This window comes from Pristiophorus japonicus, chromosome 21, assembly GCF_044704955.1.
Source record: "Pristiophorus japonicus isolate sPriJap1 chromosome 21, sPriJap1.hap1, whole genome shotgun sequence".
NCBI classification, from domain to species: domain Eukaryota; kingdom Metazoa; phylum Chordata; class Chondrichthyes; family Pristiophoridae; genus Pristiophorus; species Pristiophorus japonicus.
The window spans coordinates 74620888-74647633 of record NC_091997.1 but is presented as its reverse complement, the minus strand read 5'-3'; the positions used below and the strand labels follow the sequence as shown (position 1 = coordinate 74647633).

At 46.9% G+C, this 26746-nt stretch overlaps 1 protein-coding gene across 3 annotated transcripts in view; it reads left to right on the top strand.

The window, feature by feature from the left end:
* Positions 1–26746, top strand: part of LOC139234114 (protein mono-ADP-ribosyltransferase PARP6-like) — a 153333-nt gene that overhangs the window by 49656 nt on the left and 76931 nt on the right. For all 3 annotated transcript variants that reach the window (XM_070865069.1, XM_070865067.1, XM_070865068.1), the window contains exons 5-7: positions 12731–12825; positions 17115–17175; positions 25778–25868. In XM_070865069.1, the coding sequence (XP_070721170.1) occupies positions 12731–12825; positions 17115–17175; positions 25778–25868 (247 nt within the window). The remainder of the gene's footprint in view (positions 1–12730; positions 12826–17114; positions 17176–25777; positions 25869–26746) is intronic.

The window sequence follows — 26746 nt, the reverse complement described above, 5'->3', positions numbered from 1 at the left end:
TATTTCCCCAGCGACTTAAGATGTCGACTGTCAACCGCGAGGGTCTATGGAGCGTCGGTTCCAGTGTCCCTTTAATAAGGGGGCACTGGATTTAAAGTTGTACAAAAATAGCTGTTGCACTGTGAGTGGCTTAGCCAGTCATGCGATGTTCACAAGGCTCAATAAAACCCCAGCCAGTTGGGTCTAGGCCATCCATGATGAGCTATGCAGTGGTGAGCCTAGTGGACGAACTGGTAATGTGCAATGTGATTGTTAAACCTTTGTTAATAAACCAACTAGTTCTTAATAGCAATGTGTTGTTAGGAATTCTAAGCATGAACTCATGAAGCAAATACATTACAGTGGGTGATAGATACTGCTGGCTACAGTTGAAAATAAAGTGAACCGGTAAGAGTCTAGGTTGTCCGTTATGAGATAGCTGATGGCCTGGGGGGTAGTGTGTAATCTCTGTCGATATGCTGTACCCCTTGTAAATGGATGGGAGAGTTGCTCATGTGTCCTCATGCAGCGCTGCCTCTGCCCGTCCCCAAGTAGTCCAAAGCAGAAAGTGGTACCTCCTTCCTCCCAACTAGGCCATCTCAAAACTCGTGTTCAGCAACGTTTGATTCAGAGATGGCAGGCCTCAGACAAAAGTAATATCCAAATTCCGGATAACTCAGTCATATCTGGGCCAAATTTAGATTTTCATACTATCCACTTTTGACCCAGTATAGCGTTTGAATTTGCTATGCTGCTCATTACCATGCAGTGCATACCATTGGAAGATATTCTCCTCCATTTACGATCACACAGGATATACGGCACAGAAACAGGCCATTTAGCCCAACCACTCCATGCCGGTGTCTATGCTCCACTCGAGCCTCCTCCCACCTTTCCTCATCTAACTCTATCAGCATAAACCCTCTATTCCCTTCTCCCTCATATGCTTATCTAACCGTCCCTTAACTGCCTCCATACTATTTGCTTCAACCACTCACTGTGGTAGCGAGTTCCACATTCTCGCCTCTCTCAGGGAATTCAGAAGAAATTTCTTTCCTCATTGGATTTCTTGAGAGTGGCATATGCTGCCAGAAATGTTCTGTTTCGTGTCTCTAGATGTATAGGGAATGGTTTAAGTGCTGCATCTCATTGTATGTGGTGCAGACAATAACCAAGAGATACATTTCCCCCACAATGATTTCAACATACCATCTTCTGAAGTGCTTTGAAGTTTACAAAATCATCTACTTTTTAAAAATTCATTCATGGGATGTGGGCATCACTGGTAAAGCCAGCATTTATTGCTCCTTGAGAAGGTGGTGGTGAGCTGCCGTCTGGAACCGCTGCAGTCCCTTGTGGTGAAGGTGCTCCCACAGTGCTGTTAGGGAGCGAGTTCCAGGATTGTGACCCAGCGACTATGAAGGAACCCGAACCCTAATTGCCCGCGAGAAGGTGGTGGTGAGCCGCCTTCTTGAGCCGCAAAGGGCAGTTAAGAGTCAACCACATTGCTGTGGGTCTGGAGTCACACATCGGCCAGACCGGGTAAGGGCGGCAGATTTCCTTCCCTAAAGGACATTAGTGAACCAGATGGGTTTTTACGATAGTCCGGTAGTTTCATGGTCACAGTTAGTGATATTAGCCTTTTAGTTGCAGAGTTATTTAATTAACTGAATTTAAATTCCCCAGCTGCCGTGGTGGGATTTGAAATCATGTCTCTGAATTATTAGCCCAGGCCTCTGGATTACTAGTTCAGTTACCTGACCACTGTGCTACCTTACGGCACTTGCTTTGTACAAGTGTGAATTTAGCTTTTTTAAAAAAAAAACTGCACGCGAGATATATTCACACGTTTCGCAACGCAGCATGTTTTGGTGCCAGCAAACGATGTCCACTGCACAATCACAAGAAACTTCACTTCAGATGGGCTCAGTGGTGGAATCATACTGTTACAAAGGTGCAGGGTAATCAACCAAAGTGACAGTACGTGGATCCCTGAGATCCCCATGCCCCGCGTTCTAGATCTCACTTGTGGATCAAGGAAGGTACCAAGTGGAGATCAGGGGTGCATATTTGAAGGGCAAGGCAGATCAGGTGCAACTTAGGCACTGCTGAATGGGAAGTTCCGACAGATGCCTCGCAATGCTTATCATCATCATCATAGGCAGCCCCTCGAAATCGAGGAAGACTTGCTTCCACTCAAAGTGAGTTCTCAGGTGACTGTACAGTCCAATACGTGGATTACAGTCTCTGTCGCAGGTGAGACAGACAGTGGTTGAAGGAAAGGGTGGATGGGGAGTCTGGTTTGCCACATGCTCCTTCCGTTGCCTGCGCTTGATTTCTGCATGCTCTCGGCGATGAGACTCGAGGTGCTCAGCGCCCTCTCGGATGCTCTTCCTCCACTTAGGGCGGTCTTTGGCCAGGAACTCCCAGGTGTTAGTGGGGATGTTGCACTTTATCAAAGAGAATTTGTAACGTTTCCTCTGTCCACCTGGGGCTCGCTTGCCGTGTAGGAGTTCCGAGTAGAGCGCTTGCTTTGGGAGTCTCGTGTCGGGCATGCGAACAATGTGGCCCGCCCAACGGAGCTGGTCGAGTGTGGTCAGTGCTTTGATGCTGGGGATGTTGGCCTGATCGAGAACACTGACATTGGTGCGTTTGTCCTCCCAGAGAATTTGCAGGATCTTGCGGAGGCATCGCTGGTGTTATTTCTCCAGCGATTTGAGGTGTCTACTGTATATGGTCCATGTCTCTGAGCTATACAGGAGGGTGGGTATCACTGCAGCCCTGTAGACCATAGTCAGCAAATGGTGCATCACACTGAGGTGAGGTAGAAAGGATGAGAGAGAAAGATAATGAAATGTAGATAATCTATAGGTTGCAGCTAGATAGAAACGCTTTTATGTTCCACCGTCTGCCCGGGATTGATGAATGGATGGAAAATTGCGGGTTGGGTACAGGACCAACAAGCACAAGCCAGCCGGCATCGACATGTAGAAAAGCTTCATGTCTGGTGCATGTCCTTCAAATTGGCAAAAATGATTTAAAAACAAAATAGAGAAAGACTGGCGATCATTTCATAGTCGCTTCTTCTGATCTGCAGCCAGAAATTTACAAGCACCCGCCAACCTGCAAATTCCCTACACCAACAGCAATTAACCTCTAACTGACCTCAAGATGTACAGCTCTTATTGGACTTGGTGTGGGGTTAAAGGGGCGGACCAAATTAAATACCGCTGCAACTTAGCAGAATAATACAGTGTTACGTGGTATAACGCTCCTGTCGTTATAAAATAGCATATTGTCTGACTTACTATGAGCAATGCCATGGGAGATTGACTGGTTTCCCAACCGCCCTGCCCCTACCCCACTATGATAACAAGAGAGCAGGGAGCTTATTCAATGAACTAGATGTGTACATTCCTCAGGTGAGCTGAAATGTCACGCACATCTCTCACGGATAGAAACATAGAAATTTACAGCGCAAAAGGAGGCCATTTCGGCCCATCGTGTCCGCGCCGGCCAACAAAGAGCCGCACGGCCCTCGGTCAGCAGCTCTAAAGGTTACATATAAACCTATGAACAATGACGGAACGGCAAAGCGCACCCAGCCCAACCAGTCCGCCTCACACAACTGCGACACCCCTTGCACTGAAACATTCTACACTCCACCCCAACCGGAGCCATGTGATCTCCTGGGAGAGGCAAAAACCAGCTAAAAACCCAGGCCAATTTAGGGAGAAAAAAATCTGGGAAAATTCCTCTCCGACCCATCCAGGCGATCGAAACTAGTTCAGGAGATCACCCTGGCCATAATCTGTTCCCTGCAGTACTTACCATTATTTCTGCGCGGTCCAACAAAAGATCATTCAGTCTAATCTCAATTACCAACTCTAGGTCCGTAACCCTGCAGGTTACTGCACTTTAAGTGCCCATCCAACCATCTCTTAAAAGTGGTGAGGGTTTCTGTATCCACCACTCTTCCAGGCAGTGAGTTCCAGACCCCCACAACCCTCTGCGTAAAGAACCCCCCTTCACATCCCCTCTAAACCTTCCACCAACCACCTTAAAACTATGTCCCCTCGTAATAGACCCCTCCACCAATGGCAATAGAACCTTACTATCTACTATGTCCAGGCAGCTTAATTTTGTACACCTTAATGAGTTCTCCTCCCAACCTCCTCTGTTCCAATGAGAACCAGCCCAGCCTATCCAATCTGTCCTCATAACTAAGATTCTCCATTCCAGGCAACAACCTAGTAAATCTCCTCTGCACCCTCTCTAGTGCAATCACGTCCTTCCGATAATACAGTGACCAAAACTGCACGCAGTACTCCAGCTGTGGCCTAACCAAAGTATTATACAATTTAAGCATAACTTCCCTGCTCTTGTATTCTATGCCTCGGCCAATAAAGGCAAACATTCCGTATGCCTTCTTAACCACCTTCTCCACCTGGCCTGCAACTTTCAGGGATCTGTGGACAAGCACTCCAAGGTCCCTTTGTTCATCTACACTATTAAGTGGCCTACCGTTTGCTAATGTTATTGTCTAAGAAAAACAACATTACCCACTGTTACATCCCTTGTTAAACACCCCATCCCCCCCCTCACCACCCCCCCCCACCCCCCCCACATACACTTGAACATTGATGATTTGTTATAAAAAAGTACTCGCAAAATAATACAGTTCTTCCTCTCCAATAGATACATGAAATGGCCCAGTCAGAAATAGCAACCCAATAGGTCGGACATCCTTTCGACAGATGACAGTAAAGCTTTCTGCGAGCGAGAGCATTCAAAGTTGTGTTGATTGTGAAATTGCATTTGGCGGGGTTGCTTTGTAATGTTCGCATCCTCTTAAAGATCGGTGATCGCTCACCAGGTAACAACTGAGCTGAAAGAAGACTTGATCTTAATTATACGAGCCAAGAATTTTGTCGCGGTTGAAGGCGCAAAACGGGCAAAACAGAAATAGAAGCAACTTTATTTTAAAGGCACGATGAGCACAGCTCGACTTATCCGCTTCCGAAATTGCTGCAAGCAATGTAGGCAGTTATACGCAGTGCCAGATATTCAGTTTTGTTTTGGCTGAGCCGATATGTCCTAGTTTTGCGCTGTCGCCCGAGACGAATTTCTTGCTTAATGAATGTCGAAAGGGAGACGTTACCAAAAAGAACTACTGCAAGATGTGATGACTGAGTATATGAATATTGCATCAGATACCTCATCATCATCATAGGCATGTCCCTCGGAATCGAGGAAGACTTGCTTCCACTCTTGGCATGAGTTCTTAGGTGGCTGAACAGTCCAATACGAGAACCACAGTCTCTGTCACAGGTGGGGCAGACAGTAGTTGAGGGTAAGGGGTGGGTGGGACTGGTTTGCCGCATGCTGCTTCCGCTGCCTGCGCTTGCTTTCTGCACGCTCTCAGCGACGAGACTCGAGGTGCTCAGCGCCCTCCTGGATGCTCTTCCTCCACTTGGGGCGATCTTTGGCCAGGGATTCCCAGGTGTCAATGGGGATGTCGCACTTTATCAGGGAGGCTTTGAGGGTGTCCTTGTAACGTTTCCTCTGCCCACCTTTGGCTCGTTTGCCATGGACAAGTTCCGAGTAGAGCGCTTGCTTTGGGAGTCTCGTGTCTGGCATGCGAACTGTATGCCCTGCCCAGCGGAGCTGATCAACCAGATACCTTGGTCCATCTGAACCACTTAAGAACTTTCCTTGGCCCTTCCACAGATTGCAACAGGATTTGATGTACGGACCTTCAATATGGTTTAATTAAGATTTCAATTTACCTGCACATTCTGTTTCATTCACACAGCCTGAAAGACTGAGAAATGTCATGGGTGGTTCCTAATGGTGTACGTTCCACTGGGGGACTGAACTGGGTTTAAAGAATGTGTAAAAATATGTTTGTTGAACACTATTGCACTGGAGAATACTTCTGGATCACAAGGAGACTCTGTTTTAATATAATTTGATTTGCCGCATGGGTCCCCACCGGACTGTTACTCTTTGTCACTGTGCTTAATTTTGTAGCAGTATAAAGCATGTACAATTTACAGAAATGTCTAGTCAGAGGAAAATTATGTTTTGTAAACTTTATCTGGGTCACTTAAAGAGGAGGTGGTGAACAGATTGCTGTAAAAATAGAAGCAACTTTAGTTTAAAGGCACGATGAGCATAGCTCGACTTATCCGCTTCCGAAATTGCTGCAAGCTTTACTATTTAACTAAAAATAATAATGCAGAATCAGAGTATTGTAGAATCAACAACAACCTATTATATTTATATAGCGCCTTTAACGCAGTGAAACGTCCCAAGGTGCTTCATTATTAGATAGAAATTTGACACTGAGCCGCATAATGTAGAAATTCGAGCAGGTGACCAAAAGCTTGGTCAAAGAGGCCATGGAAGGATTTGTAAACCAGGATGAGAATTTTGAAATCAAGGCGTTGCTTAACCGGGAGCCAATGTATGTCAACGAGCACAGGGGTGATCGGTGAGTGGGACTTGGTGCGAGTTAGGACACGGGCAGCCGAGCTTTGGATCATCCCGAGTTTACGTAGGGTATAATGTGGGAGGCCAGCCAGGAGTGCGTTGGAATAGTCAAGTCTAGAGGTAACAAAGGCATGGATGAGAGCTTCAGCAGCGGATGAGCTGAGGCAAGGGGCGGAGACGGGCGATGTTACGGAGCTGGAAATAGCCCGTCTTATGCTGCGGATGTGTGACCGAAAGCTCATTTCAGGGTCAAATATGAGACCAAGTTTGCGAACGGTGCGATTGAGCCTCAGACAGGAGTTGGGGAGAGGGATGGAGTCAGTGGTCAGGGAACGGAGTTTGTAGCAGGGACCTAAAACAATGGCTTCGGCCCTCCCAATATTCAATTGTTCAGAATGTGTAACGTTACAGATTTATGTCTGCCTGGTCTGGTCCAATTACTCACCCACTTGTCACAAAGGCCACAACTTGTTCTCGACTCCCTGTGTGCAATGCCACAGATGACTGACAAGTAATATAGCAAAAGAATGAATTTCCTGCGGGTGTCCTACTAACTCCCTGTAATACTTTGACCGCCACACATGGCCCATTATATTCTTCCGCCTACCGTGAACAGAGGCACAGGTGATCTGCTAACCCTTGAACAAACTTATATAGATCATTGAGGTGTTCTACCAGATGCATGATAGGACAGGTAATAACAAATAATATTTATTATTTTAATAAACTGTTAGCAGAATTTGATTCGAACATATCGGGCGGGACTTTCTACTTTGCCGTTTTCAGGGCGAAAACGGAGGCGGGGTGGGAAATTTATTGCCCGATTAACGTTCGCGATTAATTGATTAATTTTCGTCATTTGGACCCTGCACCACCCGCAGTACAAAGGGAGGGGTTGTACGACTCTCGCGGCACAAAAACGGAAACCTCGCCAACTAAACTGCGGGGTCTGGAGCGCTCCGAGAGAGGACCTGGGAGGAGAACCCTCATCCCTCCAAAAATCACAAAAACATTGTCAACACCCTTACAATTCAAATGGCTACAAAAAAACCCCATAAAAACTGGAATATACCTATTTTACAGTTTATTCAACTCACCGCTGCCGGAAGGGTTGTGTTTTCCCTGGCGGTCATCGCGGGGCGCGTTTCGGGGCGGCCGGGTCGGGTGCGAGTCGAAACTCGCAGTGGTGTCGCAAGGAGAGGCGTTGTACGCCCGGCGCGGCGCTCCCTGGCGGTGCTTCTAACCGCCACCACAAAAAGCTGACCGGAGGATCGCGACCCGGCGAATAATAAGCTGAGCGCCCATCGTTCGCCGAGGAGCGTCAAAAACCCGGGTCGCAAACGGCCCGAAATTCCAGCCCATTGTTTGGGCAAGAGATCAATCGATGCCATATCACTTATTCTTCTTAATGATAGGAATTCCAGAATCTGTGCTTTTATTCAGACACAATGTCGGTGTTTGCCATTGCATTCCATCATTCACTCGTGCTACAAATCCCTTGCGGTTGGAAGCTACTGAGTGGACATTCGGTCGCGTCTCAGTCAGAGCGGTGTCACGGGCGAAGTGGCAATTGGTTTGCGTCTGCCGCCGCGAAATTCATCAGCTGGGCCCGGAGTTTGGAGCGGGGCGCGAAGGGAGGCATTGCGCATCTCTTGGGGCGCAAGGTCAGCTGAGCAAAGGAAAATCCCACGCTAACCAGCCGGCCTCAGAGCGCGATAACTGAGGCCTGAGGGGAGGGGGAAAAAACCCAGCAAAAACATTCCCAATAAAGAACTCACGCCACCAGAACATAAACCGTAAAAAAATAAAATGAAATAATCACACTTACCCGAGTTCGGCATTACTTACCGCGTTGCGGACCACCTGCTTTCAGAGGCGGTCCCACCAGGGGGCGCTACGGGTAGGGCGGCAACGTAATATCGAGCTGGTGTCACAACCAGGGGCATTGCACAATGGCTCGCCTCTTGCACGATGAGGTATGCATTTGTGAGCCTGGTGGATGAACTGGTAATGTGTAGTGTGATTGTTAAACCTTTACTAATAATCCAACTAGTTCTTAATAGCAATGTGTTGCTATGAATCCTTAAGCAAAGAACCCACAAAGCAAATACATTACATCTATCAATCTCAGTCAATTGACCCCCAACCTCAACAGCTTTTTGCAGGAGAGAATTCCAGATTTCCATTACCCTTTGTGTGAAGAAGTCTTTTCTGACATCAGCCCTGAACGGCCTAGCTTTAATTTTAAGGTTATGCCCTCTTGTTATGGACTCCCCCACCAGAGGAAATAGCTTTTCTCTATCTACTCTGTTATGTATGTAAACTTTACCAATGTGTAAGACTTGCCACCAGGGGGCGCACCTGTGGGAGACCTAAGGGTCACCTGCACACCCTGGGCAAGTCGGTATAAAAGGCAGTCTACCATGCTGCTTCCTCAATCTGGAGTTACATTAAAGAGACCAAGGTCACAACAGTTTGAGCTTACAACACACAGTCTTGTGGAGTTATTCTGAACATAACATAGAAACATAGAAACATAGAAAATAGGTGCAGGAGTAGGCCATTCGGCCCTTCGAGCCTGCACCACCATTCAATATGATCATGGCTGATCATGCACTTCAGTACCCCATTCCTGCTTTCTCTCCATACCCCCTGATCCCTTTAGCTGTAAGGGCCACATCTAACTCCCTTTTGAATATATCTAACGAACTGGCCTCAACAACTTTCTGTGGTAGAGAATTCCACATGCTCACAACTCTCTGAGTGAAGATAATGCATGCCTTGGAGGGGAGCTTGAATGGTTTTCCCGTGATATTGCTGATTTTGTCCTTCTTGGTGATTGAGGTCACGGGACTGGGAAGTGCTGCTGAGGTAAACTTGGTAAGTTGCTGTACTGCATCCTGTTGCTGGTATATACCACAACCACACAGCACTGCTGGTATTGGAGGTGAACATTAAATCCAGTGGCAGGGTGCCAAAGAAGCAAAGTACTGTCTTGGATGGTGTCAAGCTTGACTGTTATTGTGGCTGCAGATATCCACATTAGCAGTGAGTATCCCATCACATGCCTGACTTGTAGATGGTAGAGAGGTTCAGGAGGCAAGTCACTCATTACAGAGTACACTACTTCTGCCTTGCTCTGTGACCACTGAATTGATATGGCTAGTCCAGTTAAGCTTCTGATAATTTTTGACCCCTAGATTGTTGATAGTAGTGTCATTGATGGTCTTGATGGAAATTAGCTGTCACTTATAAGCATTGGATCTTGCCCAATTCTTCTTGTAGGCTGGAATGGGCTGCTTGATTCTAAGAGTTGTAAATGGAGCTGAACACTACAATCATCAGTGAACATGCTCAGTCCTGACATGAGAGAGGGCAGGTCATTGATGAAGCAGCAGACTCTTCCTTGAGGAAGGCAGTTACATCTGTGTGTTGTGAGGATCAGCCTCCAACAACCACAATCATCTTTTATATCAAGTATGACTCCAGCCGCTTGAGGATTTGACCTCCATTTACCTCACTTTTGCTAGGACTCAATTGGATGCTGCCTTGACATCTGGGCAGCTACTTTAACATACTTCTTTAATCATCTTAAATCACAATTAGATCACCCCTTTGTCTTCTCTATTCAAGGGAATATAGAGGATTGGCTAACTAACAGAGAAACGAGAGTCGGGATAAATGGTTCATTCCCTGGTTGGCAACCAGTAACTAGTTGGGTGCCGCAGGGATCAGTGCTGGGACCCCAACTATTTACAATCTATATTAACAACTTGGAAGAAGGGACTGAGTGTAACATAGCCAAGTTTGCTGACGATACAAGGATGGGAGGAAAAGCAATGTGTGAGGAGGACACAAAAAATCTGCAAAGGCACATAGACAGGCTAAGTGAGTGGGCAAAAATTTGGCAGGTGGAGTACAATATTGGAAAGTGTGAGGTCATGCACTTTAGCAAAAAAAATCAAAGAACAAGTTATTATTTAAAAATGGAGAAAGATTGCAAAGTGCCGCAGTACAGCGGGACCTGGGGGTACTTGTGCATGAAACACAAAAGGTACAGCAAGTGATCAGGAAGGCCAATAGTATCTTGGCCTTTATTGCAAAGGGGATGGAGTATAAAAGCAGGGAAGTCTTGCTACAGCTATATAAGGTATTGGTGAGGCCACACCTGGAATACTGCATGCAGTTTTGGTTTCCATATTTACAAAAGGATATACTTGCTTTGGAGACAGTTCAGAGAAGGTTCACTAGGTTGATTCCAGTGATGAGGGCGTTGACTTATGAGGAAAGGTTGAGGAGATTGGGCCTCTACTCATTGGAATTCAGACAAATGAGAGGTGATCTTATCGAAACACTTGACAAGAGGATGTTTCCACTGATGGGGGAGACTAGAACTAGAAGGCATGATCTTAGAATAAGAGGCCGTCCATTTAAAACAGAGATGAGGAGAAATTTCTTCTCTCAGAGGGTTGTAAATCTGTGGAGTTTGCTGCATCAGAGAGCTGTGGAAGCTGGGACAGTGAATAAATTTAAGACAGAAATAGACAGTTTCTTAAACGATAGGGGGATAAGGGGTTATGGGGAGCGGGCAGGAAAGCGGAGCTGAGTCCATGATCGGATCAGCCATGATCTTATTGAATGGCGGAGCAGGCTCAAGGGGCCGTATGGCCTACTCCTGTTTCTATTTCATATGTTTTTCTAAACACAGGCCTGGACCTGTTGGGCTGAATGGCATGTTTCCGTGTTGTATAATGACTTCTAATTCTAATTCTGTTTTATGATAAAATACTCTAATATTCACCTATTGCCTTTTAAATGCTAGTACGTTTGATGTTCTTTCCTCCACTCCTGACGGTGCCATCTTGTACTTTGGTTTCGGCAACCAAAATATAGCTTTTTAATGCCTCCCAGCTGAACATTCTTCCCATAGGACCCTCAGCTGGAAGTCTAGGTTTGACTGTTATCTGACTCTGGAGTCACACAACTGTATACTCCACTGTCCCATTCACTCTCCGGATGAAGATGTTGTCCTGCCAGCTTTTCGATGAAGTAGGGTGGGAGGAGGCTTGTGTGGAGCATAAACACCAGCACGGACCTGCTGGGCTAAATGGCCTGTTTCTGTGCCGTTAACTCTATGAAATTCTAAGCAACATGTTGTAATGTATTTGCTTCATGGGTTTTTTGCTTAAGAATTCACAGCTACTACATTTGCTGTGAAGAAAGAGCTGGTTTATTAGCAAAGGCTTAACAATCAAACTGAACCCAACCAGTTCATCCACCAGGCTCACAACAGCAAGTTTCATCGTGGGGAACCCGGACTCAAGTAACTGGGGTTTTATTGAGTCTTGTGAACATTCCATGACTGGCTAAGCCACTCACAGTGCAACAGCCCCACAAACCCGTGAGCATGCTCACAGGGGCATACATTACACATGTAACGACAGAACCATGCATTAGAAAACATTAACACTACAGGCAGTTATTATAGTTGCTGCAGTGTGAAGCTATACTAGTTTCTCAAGTTAAACTGACTTTATCCGAGAACCACTGGGGGAACCTTCACATTGCAGCAGATACAGCTTTTGATGCAACTTTGTCTGCCCCGCACAGTGATTCATGGCGCTTTTGAAGAAAAGGTTGATGTTGCGGGAGACTGGTCCACCCACAAAACCTTCCAACACAACAACATGGGCCCTATAAAAATTTAAGAGAACGGATTTTCTCTTTTATAGTTGAATCCAAACATCACTCATATCATTGAAGCACATTCAGGAATAGGAAAGAGAGACAGACAGACAGACAGAGAAAGAGAGAGCAAGAGAAAGTGAGACAGAAAGAAAGAGTGAGAGAGAGAAGAGGAAAGAGCGAGAGAAAGAGAGTGAGAGAGGGACAGAAAGAGACACACATACAGAAAGAGAAAGAGAACGTGAGCAAGTGAGAGAGACAGAAAGAGTGAGGGAGAGAGGAGAAAGAGAGAGAGAGAGAGAGACAGACAGAAAGAAAGAGAGAGAAGAGAACATGAGCAAGAGAGAGAGACAGACAGAAAGTGAGAGAAAGACAGAGAGCGAGAACGAGAGAGAGAGAAAGAGAGAGAGATGGGACAGACAGAGAGAGAGAGAGAGAGAGAGAGAGAGAGAGGAGAGAGAGAGCAAGCTGGCCTGAATCCTAGGAAGGCCGAACATCAGCATTGCCTGTAGTGACAGCTCTTTCTCAGGCAAGCCCGACAATATATTACAGTGTGTGTCTGTTTTTATAGGGTAGCTGTGCGGCTGATCTATACCGACACCCACAGCTCGATGCAGACATCGAAGCGGTGAAGGAAATTTATGGAGAAAATTCTGTCTCTGTCAGGTAAGTATTTAACATTCCGATTTTCAAGTGTTGCAGAACTGATGGTAATTTTTATTACGCTCTTTTTTTTCCAGTCTGACATTTTGGTTATAATTTTATGAGTTTCTTCGGGGAATAAGAGCTAAAGATTCTTCAAAAAAAATACTGTTCCTATTTAGATCTGTTTAGCACCATAATTCCTCGCTCTTCGCTTCTCGGCTTCGTTCCATCTGCTGGAGGGCTAGGATAGTCCGGGATGTAGATTCTCTCCCAGCTGCCGTCATCGCTGCTTTCTGATTGCCACTGCAGTGTGGGACTGGGCCTATAGCTTTACCTTCCACTCTGTCCAAAGATGGAACACTCCGAACCTACACAGGGTTCCAGCCCGACACACCATCCGAGGCGACTGAATGGCAGTCAAGACTTCGATTCAAACTTGGACCCTCTTAGGCGGACCTCCAAAATCCGCATGTTCCTGCATGGCCGCTGAATCCAAAGTTGTTTATTTGTTTTAAGTTATTAAGGCTCGAATGTTATTTGCTTGTCTTTTCCCATCCTCTGTTATGATGTGAAAGGCATGCAATTTATCAGTGTGATACCGGAACATATTTTAAAAAATGTATCAAATGTTGCACTTTGCGCTCGACTACTTGGGGCCCCTTTAAAGACGATATTGTGCTGGTTCAATAGATCATGCTGTATTAATTCTGTGCCAGCGATAAACAGCACATTTCGATCTCCGCAGTTCACCATTCCTTTTCTTCAGCCCTTCCTCCCTTCCACAACTCCCTCCCCCAATTTGAAAAGCCCCCTTAAAGCCCACCCCCCTCACCTCAACTCCCAACTCCTGCTCAGTATCCGATAACCCTTGCAAAGCCCCTGTGGACATTGTGCTGTGTTAAAGGCGTTATAGTGCAAGCTGATATTCCTTCGCAGTCCCATAAATACCATGGAAATTAAAGCGTTACTGTCTGCGTGGGTAATTATTTTGCAGATTTCTTCACGTAAATAGCCTTGTTTATAAACATATTTGTCTATAAGTAGCCTTGCCTATAAGTCGACTTATCTATACGTATCTTTGTCTACAAGTAGCCTTGTCTATAATCACTTTGTCTTATCTATAGCTATCTGTCTATAAGTAGCCCTGTCTATAACTAGCCCTGTCTATACGTATATGTAGCCCTGTCTATACGTATATGTAGCCCCGTCTATACGTATATGTAGCCCTGTCTATATGTATACGTAGCCCCACATATATGTATGTTTATGTAACCCTGTCGATACGTATATGTAGCCCCGTCTAGACGTATATGTAGCTCCATCTATACGTATATGTAGCCCCGTCTCTACATAGCCCTGTCTATATGTAGCCTTATCTATAACTAACTTTGTCGACAACTATCTTTGCCTATAAGTTGAGTTTTCTAAAATTCTAATAAAAATGCATTAATGCTGATATTACACCAGCTCTAACCTGCTGAAACTAAACATCTTAAGCTTGGCTCAGTTGGTAGCATTCAGGCCTTTGATTTAAAAGGTTGCGGATTCTACGTTCTACGGCCACCTACTTGGGGGTGCGCGGAAAGGATCGCCTGGCACTAATCATAGAGGAGCGGCCACGTTCCCCCAATGTCCTGGCTAATATTTGTCCCTCAACCAACACACCAAAACAGACGGACTGGTCATTGATCTCCTTGCTGTCTGTGGGATCTCGATGTGAATTGTCTGCAGCGTTTGTCTACATAACAACAGTGACTAAACTTCAAAAATAATTGATTAGCGATGAAGCGCTTTGAAACGCCCCGAGAGTTTGAAAGGTGCTGTACAATTGCATTTTTTTCTTTGAACTCTCCATTTATAATTCCACCGCTGATTTCAAAATACATTAGCAAGTTACATTTTCACCAGAATAGGTCCTTTATTTATGGGTGGGCCAGTCTTGTAATGTTTAAAACTAGCTCAAGTAGTTTGTGCCGATGGGAAGAGACACTTGAAAGAGAAATATTGTACGGTTCATAAAAATGCGCAAGAGTAAATGCTCACGCTTTGAAGCAGGCTGTCCCTGTGGCCACAATTTTACCCTGAGGCCCTGTATCCAATTAATTTTATCCCGTGAGCTATCAACGCTCATTCTTGCCAGGCTTACTATTTAATTCATTCCCGTGATTTGTGCGTCGCTAGCAAGGCCGACATTCATTGCCGATCCCTAGTGGTGGTGGAACTTTCCGCTTAAAGCACTGTTGCAGCTTGATCTAACAAAGTGGCACACAAGGCCACCTCAGAGGGCAGATAAGAGTCAATCACATTGTTGTGGGACTGGAGTGACGTGTAGGCCAGACCAGGTAAGGACGGCAGTTTCTCTTCCCTGAAGGGCATTTGGTGAACCAGTTGGGGGTTTTTGATGGTTTCATGGTCACTTTTACTGAAACCAGCTCTTTATATCCAGATTTTAAAAACGCATTTATTTTAACACTAAATTCCTCAAACTGCTATGGTGGGATTTGAACTCACAACCTCTGAATTATTAGTCCAAGTCCTCTGGGTTAAAAGCCCAATAACATAACCACTGCACTGACATCAGTAGTGAATGACTTGCAGTCAATTACCAGTTCCAGATTTTATGGGTGAGAAATTGGGCTACTTTGCGCCCAGGCACGGTGCTGTTAACGCCTCCCGTCATATTGGGCGGGGGTTTAGCGGCGGCGCGACAGCATTGCGCCCCAATCTCCTGCGCCCGGGGATCGTGATGTCATCGCCGTGCGCAGCGACCCGTCAGCGCCACGGACCCGAAATTGGCTTTCCGCCCCCTGAAGCAGCGTGGGGCGATAACAGCGACTGCTTTAGGGGGCCACGTATCGAGCGTCCGGCCGCTACCGAGGCGACGGTTAAAGGGGAGGTGGCCGAGTGCTGAAAAAAAAACCCTCACCCTTTTCATTGCCGCTCCGGATCCCGTTTCTTCATGGAGTCGGTGCCGCGATCGGCCAGCCCTGCTCTCTGCTGGAGTGCCGAGCTGATCACGCGGCCCCCCCCCCGACCCCCCCGTTCCCCGGTGGTCCAATTGGGTGCAGTCTTCTTTTGCAGAGTTGGCAGCATGGGCCTTTCCCTTTAATTGAGGGACGGGCCCATCGGACGGGGCAGCGCTGCTGAGATGCGCATCCCATTATCGCCCAGGACGGAAGTGGAACGCTTGAAGCACACCACTTCCTTCCGGGGGTGGGGGGGCGCGGTTACCCGGATTTATCTGCCGCAGAGTTTCCCGCCCTCCTGGATGTTACCGCCCCCCCCCCCCCCCCCACGCCAGACGGGGCTACACGGAATTCCCAGGCCTAAATATCAATTGTCAAGAGTTCCAAGTTGGACAACAACTCCCTGGAGATTTCCAGCTGTTTTCCCAGGGTTTCCATCGATCTTCTGCCGAAGTCACGGCAGGAAATCGGGACAATCACCTCAGAAATTCCAGGTGGTGGTGGAGCCGAGGACAAGGGGGTGCCCAACCTAAAAATCAGAGACAGGCCATTTAGGAGAGAAGTTAGGAAACACTTCTTCACGCAAAGGGTGGTAGCAGTGTGGATCTCTCTCCCACAGAAAGCACTAGATACTAGCTCAATTAATAATTTTAAATCTGCGATTGATAGATCTTAGTTAGCCAAGGGTATAGAAAGAAAGACTTGCATTTATATAGCGCCTTTCACATCTACCAGATGTCTCAAAGCACCTTATAGCCAATGAAGCACTTTTTGGAGTGCAGTCACTGTTGTAATGTGGGAAATGTGGCAGCCAATTTGCGCACAGCAAGCTCCCACAAACAGCAATGCGATAATGACCGGATAATCTATTATGTTGATTGAGGGATTAAAAACTGGCCAGGACCCCGGGGGATAACTCCGCTGCTCTTCTTCGAAATAGTGCCGCGGGATCTTTTACTTCCAGTTCAGAGAGCAGGCGGGGGCCTCGGTTTCACGTCTCATCCGAAAGACGGCACCTCCGACAATGCGGCGCTCCCTCTGCACTGCACTGGGAGTGTCGACCTAGCTTTATGTGCTCAAGTCGCTGGAGTGGGACTTGAACCCACAACCTTCTGACTCAGGATAGAAGGATATTGAGCCAAGGCAGGTGAAGGGAGCTGAAATAGAGCTCAGCCATGATCTCATTGAATGGCGGTGCAGGCTAATAAGGGCTGAATGGCCTCCTCCTGTTCCTGTGTTCTTATGTTCTGAGGGCATATTCTGAACATCAGAACCGAGGAGGCCTAAAACCTTAAATGTTTAGATGGGATGTGATTTACTTATTTTAAATATTTCTTTCTGCAGGGAATATGGAACGATTGATGATGTGGATGTGGACTTGCACATTAATATGAGTTTTCTTGACGTAAGTACTGACTCCAGTGTTGATTGCTTTCCATCGCTCTTTTTGCTCTAATTTATTGCTGCAAAGATGGATATGTAAAAGCACAATACACATAGCGAAAAATATCAGTGGATACAAAATATGATATTCCCACTGGTCTGTAACATCAAAACTATTCAACAGGTCATAACGTAGTTTAAATATAATTTGTTTTAATATAAATTCAGGTAAAAATATATAAGAATATATATATTTTAATATATTACAGATATATATATAATATATTTATATAAAATATATATATATAAAAAAATATATATATTATATATATATATATATCTGTAGTGTATTAAAAGTCTTGCATGTAGGGACCACTTCTTGCAAGTCTATAAGTAGCCCTGTCTATATGTAGTCTTGTCTATAAGTAGACATATCTATAACTAGCCTTGTCTAATAACAAGCTTACTTCCTTTAACAGTTCTCACCGGTGTCCTGGGGCCAATATTTATCCCTCAATCCACATAACAAAACCAGATTATCTGGTCGTTATCACATTGCTGTTTTGTGGGAGCTTGCTGTGCGCAAATTGGCTGCCGCGTTTCCCACATTGCAACAGTGACTACACTCCAAAAAGTAGATCATTGGCTGTAGAGTGCTTCGGGAGGTCTGGTGGTCATGAAGGCACTATCGGAATGTAAGTCTTTCTTGTCCCCGGCACACTTTGTTGCCAACACCCCGAATGTAGTAAAACAGCGTACCCATTGATTCACTGTCAGCAATGTTATGGGAGGGTTGTAATTTAAAAATAAAAGTCCTGCATTTAACCTGGGTCTGTCACATAAAAGTTAAAAAAAAAGTGCCAATCTTTAAGCGCCATTTTCCTAACCTTAATAACCTGACCTCTTCCAAAAGGCAGGATCCAGAATTTACAAGCAACTGCCAATCTACAGAAACTCGATATTCAATCAACTCCCAAGTGGTTGTACCCAAACAACGGGTGGTATGATCATAATAAAGGATGAAACTGAGTACTGTGTTCAATGAGCAAGTGTGACCTTAGCTCCTTTAATAAGACTCCAGAGTGCAAGTACCTCGTGGGTGGCCTGCTTAAATACAGTGCTCCCAAGGGATGCTGGGATCCCTTGGGACTCCAACAGGTGGGCCCTCTGGTGGTCAGGTGTCATGCAGGTTACAAGGGGTTAGATACATAACAGCGGGGTTAAAGGGACAGCCTGGCTTGAGCAAAACTAAACCTTAAACATCACAATTATGATCCCGAATCCAGGCTCCATGACAACAAGGAGTACATTTCTCCTGTTTGTGAGACTGACCATCTTTCAAAAGGATGCGACTGCTGTCAATGAAATAAAGAAGTTTGCGTACGTGCTATTCCAGTGGTTTTTTTGGTTTTTTGGTTGTTCTCGCTGGTTGGTGAGGGAGAAAGGATGGGAGAGGATCGGGAAAAGTGATCACTGCTGCCGAACCGAACCAGGAGAAGAAAATAAAAGCTAAAAGTTGAATTTGTGTTTCTAGCGGCTTATGAAAGTTAATATTACCTGCAAAATACTTTGGGTTTGTTGGCAGCAGTCATTCTGTTTTAACCAAAAAAGTTACATTGAATTCGGTAAAGTTTACAAACTTTCTTGGGGGCACATTTACAGGTCACATTGTATGATACTTGCATATACCTGCAATAGGGCTCTTACATAGCTCAGCATATTGCATTAGCACGATATATTGAAGTTACCAGACCAGGATGGTTCATTGGGATCTTGGGGTGGACAAAATAGGTCGGTCAGGTGGGTCACTGGCCATGGCCTGAGTGAGGCTCATTCAGTGCTGAGTCTCTTGTGTTGCTGTGAGGCTGAAAAAGCAACCCACCTTGCTTATCTGATCAAACTCACTCATCCAGCCCACCATTTGGGCATCTTAAACACTTTCACCTATGGGGGGGGCGCCAACCTGAGCGAAGAGGGCCTTTTGACCATCAACAACAGCAACATGTATTTATATAGCGCCTTTAACGTCGTGACACGACCCAAGGTGCTTCACAGGTGTATTATGAGATACAAATTTGACACCGAGCCGCATAAGGAGAACTTTTTTTGTATTTATTTCTGGGATGTGGGCGTCACTGGTAAGGCCGGCATTTATTGCCCATCCCTAATTGCCCTTGAGAAGGTGGTGGTGAGCCACCGCCTTGAACCGCTGCAGTCCGTGTGGTGAAGGTACTCCCACAGTGCTGTTAGGGAGGGAGTTCCAGGATTTTGGCCCAGTGACGTTGAAGGAACGGCCGCTATATTTCCAAGTCAGGATGGTGTGTGACTTGGAGGGGAACGTGGAGGTGATGGTGTTCCCATGCTCCTGCTGCCCTTGTCCTTCTAGATGGTAGAGGTCGCAGGTTTGGGAGGTGCTGCCGAAGAAGCCTTGGCGAGTTGCTGCAGTGCATCTTGTGGATGGTGCACACTGCAGCCACAGTGCGCCGATGGTGGAGGGAATGAAGGTTTAAGGTGGTGGATGGGGTACCAATCAAGCGGGTTGCTTTGTCCTGGATGGTGTCAAGCTTTGAGTGTTGTTGGAGCTGCACTCATCCAGGCAAGTGGAGAGTATTCCATCACACTCCTGACTAGTGCCTTGTAGATGGTGGAAAAGCTTTGGGGAGTCAGGAGGTGAGACACTCACCACAGAATACCCAGCCTTTGACCTGCTCTTGTTGCCACAATATTTATGTGGGCAGGTGACCAAAAGCTTGGTCAAAGAGCTCGGTTTTAAGGAAGGTCTTGAAGGAGGAAAGAAAAGTAGAGAGGAGGAGAGGTTTAAGCAGGGAGTTCCAGAGCTTGGGGCCTAGGCACAGAAGGCATGGCCACCGATGGTTGAGCGATTATAATCAGGGATGCTCAAGAGGGCAGAATTAGAGGAGCACAGACATCTCGGGGGGGGTTGTGCGGCTATGGAGGGATTTGAAAACATGGATGAGAATTTTGAAATCGAGGTGTTGCTTAACCGGGAGCCAATGTAGGTCACCGAGCACAGGGATGATGGGTGAGTGGGACTCGGTGTGAGTTAGGACACGGGCAGCCGAGTTTTGGATCACCTCTAAGTTTATGTAGGGCAGAACATGGGAGGCCAGCCAGGAATGCATTGGAGTAGTCAAGTCTAGAGGTAACAAAGACATGGATGAGGGCTTCGGCGGCGGATGAGCTGGGGCAAGGACGGAGATGGGCAATCTTACTGAGGTGGAAACAGGCGCTCTTGGTTATCACGGAAATGTAGTAATTGCAACAGCCAGTGCTCGTGGGAAGAAGAATTGAAATGAATACAATCACGTTCGTAAAGCAATTCTAAATAGCCCGCTGGCAGTGAGAGGAACAATTAATCCAACTCCATATGTTCCGCTTTTGGTTAGTGGAGGCTGAGGTTTTCCTTTTCGTCTTTTTGCATGACTTCATCCTGAAGAGTTGATTTGGTTGGTACGGCTCAGGCAGAGAGCCGAGACGTGTTCAAATGGCACGTCGCTTCCTTTGGTACGAGGGTTGTGAAGATTTTGGTCGTTTATCCCCTCGGGTAGAAGTTAGCATGGTGTGGCGGTTTCTCCACCAGTCACAACGGTGAAGTGCTGGAGGGAGGGCCGGAGACGACGGTTAGCGAGTGGGAGGTGGAGCATGAATCGTACCATATGCTGCACGTGTTCAAACTTCTCCAGCAAGGATACAGAGGCTCTCTCTCTCTGGATTGCTCCAAACGCCCAGGGGGAAGGGTAAACGCTCTTGTATTGAAATTGTTTAAAAAATTGAATTGTCGTTTTGAACGAAACTCCGAGGCAGACTACAAAGGGTTGTATTGTCTGGTCTATTAATTGGATGAGATTATAAGATTCTGACGGGACTGGACAGGTTAGATGCGGGAAGAACGTTCCCGATGTTGGAGAAGTCCAGAACCAGGGGACATAGTCTTACGATAAGGGGTAGGCCATTTAGGACTGAGATGAGGAGAAACTTCTTCACTCAGAGAGTTGTTAGCCTGTGGAATTCCCTGCCGCAGAGAGTTGTTGATGCCAGTTCATTGGATATATTCAAGAGGGAATTAGATACGGCCCTTACGGTTAAGGGGATCAAGGGGTATGGAGAGAAAGCAGGAAAGGGTTACTGAGGTGAATGATCTTATTGAATGGTGGTGCAGGCTCAAAGGGCCGAATGGCCTACTCCTGCACCTATTTTCTATGTTTCTATGTTATGTTTCTATGAGCCTCACCTAACGAGTGCTCCTACTGGTTGGGGAGTCACTGCCCATGTCTTCATTCAGTCAGATCACTGCTCACGCCTTATTCCGATGCAATTAATTCTGCCTCGGAGCATTTTCTTGGCTCACCTGTACTTCACCTGTGGCCCTATGCCTACTTGTTGCTCGGAGAGTCATGAGACGTTCGCTAATCCCGCAGGGTGAGTCTCCGAGGCAGTCGACCAGCTCGTTCTTGATGGCGAAACCGATTACGTGGAGGCGGCGTTCTTCCTCTGGTTTGCCTTTCCAGAAGAAGGTGTAACCTCCACCTTGTTCTTGGAGCTGGCCTTCCCCTGCCCCCGCCGGGCCTCGCTTAGGGCGGCGCTGTCGACATCGAAGCGCCTGAGTTTCCGGGCAACGATGGCGGTGCGGCGTTCTGGTCTGTTGCTCCACGTCCCGTTGCGCCTCGGCTCAGCCTTCGGCCAGGCCGATTGGAGTCCCCTCTCGCTCTCGTGGCTCTCCGGCAAAAGGCGGCAACCGAACGGAATTAAGAAAGGACGGTGTCGCCCTTCTTCGATAGAGCAAGTGAAGAAGCTGCAACGAGACGGAACAATTTCGTAGAATTCAGATGCCCAACGTCCAGGCAATACGGTGACCGCCCGCATTTCGCACCTGTAGTCCGCACATCTCTCATTTCAGGTCAAAATCAACAAAAATAACTTGTATTTATATAGCACCTTTAACGTAGTGAAACATCCCAAGGTGCTTCACAGGAGTATTGTGAGATTAAAAATTTGACACCGAGCCGCATAAGTAGAAATTAGCTTCATCAACGAGGTATGTTTTAAGGATCGTCTTGAAGGAGGAAAGAGAGGTAGAGAGACGGAGAGATTTAGGCAGAGAGTTCCAGAGCTTGGGGCCTGGACAACAGAAGGCACGGCCACCGATGGTTGAGCAATTATAATCAGGGATGCTGAAGAGGGCAGAAGAGAGAAGCGCAGACATCTCGGGGGGTCATGGGACTGGAGGAGATTACAGAGAAAGGGAGGGGTGAAGGCATACAAATCAGTGGGGATTTAAACTTCTTGTGCTGCTCTAAAGTTGCCCGATGAGCCACTGCAACTCCGTTGTAATCATCGCGCTCTGCTCCCAGCGGTGAACTGATTCTTCTGATGACAGAGGTTGAACACTGCCCCATGTGGAAGGAAGCTAAGATGGCCACAGGAAGTGACATCAAAGAGAAGTGGCCTATCTGCCAGTGTTTACATTGACTCCCAGAGACGAACCCTAAATAAATAACTTCAACCCATTAAATGTCTATTGCTCCCAGCAGAGGTTCGGTATTCTGCGATGAGTGTCTCATCTCCTGACTCCCCAAAGCCTTTCCAACATCTACAAAGCACAAGTCAGGAGTGTGATGGAACACTCTCCAGTTGCCTGGATGAGTGCAGCTCCAACAACACTCAATACGCTCGACACCATCTAGGACAAAGCAGCCCGCTTGATTGGCACCCCATCCACCACCTTCAACATTCACTCCCTCCACCACCGGCGCACCGTGGCTGCAGTGTGTACCATCTACAAGATGCACTGCAGCAATTTGCCAAGGCTTCTTTGGCAGCACCTCCCAAACCCGTGACCTCTACCACCTAGAAGGACAAGGGCAGCAGGCGCATGGGAACACCACCACCTCCACGTTCCCCTCCAAGTCACACACCATCCTGACTTGGAAATATAGCGCCGTTCCTTCATTGTCACTGGGTCAAAATCCTGGAACTCCCTCCCTAACAGCACTGTGGGAGCACCTTCACCACACGGACTGCAGCGGTTCAAGAAGGGGGCTCAAGGGCAATTGGGGATGGGCAATAAATGCCGGCCTTGCCAGCGACGCCCACATCCCAGGAACGGATTTTAAAAAGATATGCTAGGCCAACAGAGCCAATATACAAATGTCGTCGCCCTTCAGACGTTAAAATGTACAGTGGGTCACAAAGCATGTAATTGATGTATAGTCTTCAAAATATAATTTTTAAAAACTGAAATTAATAAGACTCCTTTATATAGTAGCCCCAACTGGAGACAGAATTTCAAGTTATCAAACTAGGGTTAATTGTGGATGTATGGAAGCCACCTTTGTAAATTTTTTTAAAAACTGCACATTTGCAGTGGTGGTGTGTAGAAGTGTCAGGCAATGGCTCAGTGGGCAGCATGCTTGCTTCTGAGTCAGAAGATTGTGGGTTCGAGTCCCACTCCAGGACTTGGGTACAAAAATTTAGGCTGACACTCCAGTGCAGTGCTGAGGGAGCGCTGCACTGTTGGAGGTGCCCTCTTTTTTGGATGAGACGTTAAACCGAGGCCCCGTCTGCCCTCTGTCGAAGAAGCCGTGTAATAGATCCCGCGGTGTTATTTAGAAGAAGAGCAGTGGAGTTCTCCCCGGTGTCCTGGCCAATATTTATCCCTCAATCAACACAATTACCTGGTCATTATCACATTGCTGTTTGTGGGAGCTTGCTGTGCGCAAATTGGCTGTCGCTTTCCCTACATTACAACAGTGACTACTCTTCAAATTTGCTTCATTGGCTGTAAAGCGCTTTGGGACTTCCGGTGATCGTGAAAGGTGCTATATAAATGCAAGGCATTCTATTTCTTTCTTTTATCACTGTGAAGGAGGCATAGGATGAAAGTAAAGGCAGAACTGGGCTGAACTTCACAGTGTTGTTCAATTCAAAGGGATCATTGCAATGCGGCAGGTCTTGGACAGTGAAAGATAAACATTGGCTATTCCTTGTTAAAATAAGCCTTTCCCCGTGTTCAAATGGAGCTTAGAACACAGTCAATAGAAGCAAAGAAGCTCATTAGAACACAGGCATGTGACCCACTCTGAGAGGCCCCAAATTCTTCGACCTAGCCTTCACCCCACTGAAAGGCCCAAGGCTTCTCTATATATAGAAACATAGAAATTTACAGCGCAGAAGAAGGCCATTTCGGCCCATCGTGTCCGCACTGGCCGACAAAGAGCCGCACGGCCCTCGGACAGCAGCCCTGAAGGTTACATATAAACCTATGAACAATGACGGAAAGGCAAAGAGAACCCGACCCAACCAGACCGCCTCACAACAACTGCGACACCCCTTACTCTGAAACATTCAACACTCCCCCCACCCCCACACCCCCCTCCAGCCGGAGCCATATGCAAGATATGATCTGCTTCCCGGGAACAGAGCAGAAAGACCAAGCAGTTTGATATTTTCCCCGCAATACAAACCGCCAGCCACCAAGATTTTCTTCCAACTATTCCACCCATTCACAGATTAAACAAATTGTGCAGAGCCTGTTGTGTATGTATAATATAAGTATGTACCCTGTACACTCAATGTACAGTCACATAAGACCACTGAATGTACCTTCACACTGTATACACTATGCCTGTACCACCAGAGGGTGCAACTGGTGGAGACCTAGGGGTCACCTGTACACTGCAGGTAACCAAGTATAAAAGGGAGCTCACTTTACTGTACCCTTATTCAGGAGCTGCAATAAATGGACTAAGGTCACAACAGTTCAAGTGCAATACCTTACCTCGTGGAGTCATTACTAGAGTGCTTACAGACACAATAGAACTCATGATACTATTCACATTACACCTCCCAATGGAGAGAGTTGCTTTCTTCGACCTAATGGCCTTTCCATGTTCCGTACTTCTGCTTTTAGGCCATGATACAAGGCTTCTGAGGGCGGCAATGGTGATAAATTTTGTGCTCGGGGAATGGTTTGCGTCTGCATCCACAAAATTCACTGGCTGGGCCCCTGAGCGTGGGGCGGAGCGCTAAAGGAGGCGTTCCACACCGCTCTCAGGGCACTAGGCCCGCTGAGCGACTAAAAATCCCGAGCTAAACAGCCGGCCTCGGAGCGCCCGAAGAAAGGCCTCCCTGCAAAAAAAAATAATCGGGCCACAAAACACAGAAAACATTCCCGATATATTACTGACCCCAAATAAAGATAAATCGCAAAAAGAAAACATATAAAAAACACAATCGCGCTTACCTCATGCAGTCATTGCTTCCGTCATCGCCGTTGGAACAACTCAGACCGCCCGCTTTCCCTGGCGGCCTCACTAGGGGGCGCTACGAGTGCTGCTCCAACCAAATTTCACACCGTTGTCAAAACCGGAGGATGTTGCACACTGGCGTGGTTCTCCCAGGCGGTACTGTTCAGCACCACCGCAAAACTGGCACCAAGTTTCCCGGCGGGGCACTGGAAGATGGCCGCCCGGGGCGGGAACCATTTCCAGACCCATTAACGCCCCTCCGGGACGCTGACAGAGGCGCAGTCAAAACAACCATCCAGCCCAATGGTGGCCACAGATCAGGGCTTGCTGTATGTAACGAATGTAATTTGTTGATAGGAGGAGATCGCAACAGCCTGGAAGGTGGCACGGATCGAGCCCATTGTGCTCAGATTGAGATTTTCTCTGTCTCAGTACCTGGATGGACCGGGTAAGTGTCGAGTGTGAATTTCATTCAAGTCTCTGCTCGGAAATAACCCCAGCTGACTGTATAGCAGGCTCTTCAAATTTGGTCCGAGCAAAACTCAGAAACTGGTTATGTGCACAGGGCAGAGGCCACTTAAGAGTAACCCTTAACAATGCAAATCAGCATTGACACCAATACCAAGTATCACCCTCTTCTCCCCCAGAACCGAGGGGCTTTGCTGTATATACCCAAGGACCCCTTCCCCACGGGTGGCTGAAGCCACACCTCCCCCTGTGCACAGGTCAGCCTATCCTGGGACAAAGCTGTAAAAATGACAAGAGTAGGAACACAGGAACAGGAGGAGGCCATTCAGCCCCTCGAGCCTGCTCCGCCATTCGACGAGATCATGGCTGATCTGTGACCTAACTCCATAAACCTGCCTTTGCCCCATATCCCCTTAATACCTTTGGATAACAGAAAGCCATCAATCTCTGATTTAAAATTAACAATTGATCCAGTGTCAATTGCTGTTTGCGGAAGAGAGTTCCAAACCTCTACCACCCTTTGTGTGTAGAAGTAGTTCCTAATTTCACTCCTGAAAGGTCTGGCTCTAATTTTGAGACCATACCCCCTAGTCCTAGACTGCCCAACCAGCAGAAATGGTTTATCTCTATCTACCCTATCTGTTCCCCTTAATATCCTGAAAACATTTAGGATAATCAAAGCAGAAGAAATGTACATCTCCAATCGTGGCATCCAGGAGACATAAGAACATAAGAAATAGGAGCAGGAGTCGGCCATACGGCCCCTCGAGCCTGCTCCGCCATTCAATATGATCATGGCTGATCATGCAACTTCAGTACCCTATTCCTGCTTTCTCTCCATATCTCCACTTCCCTGCC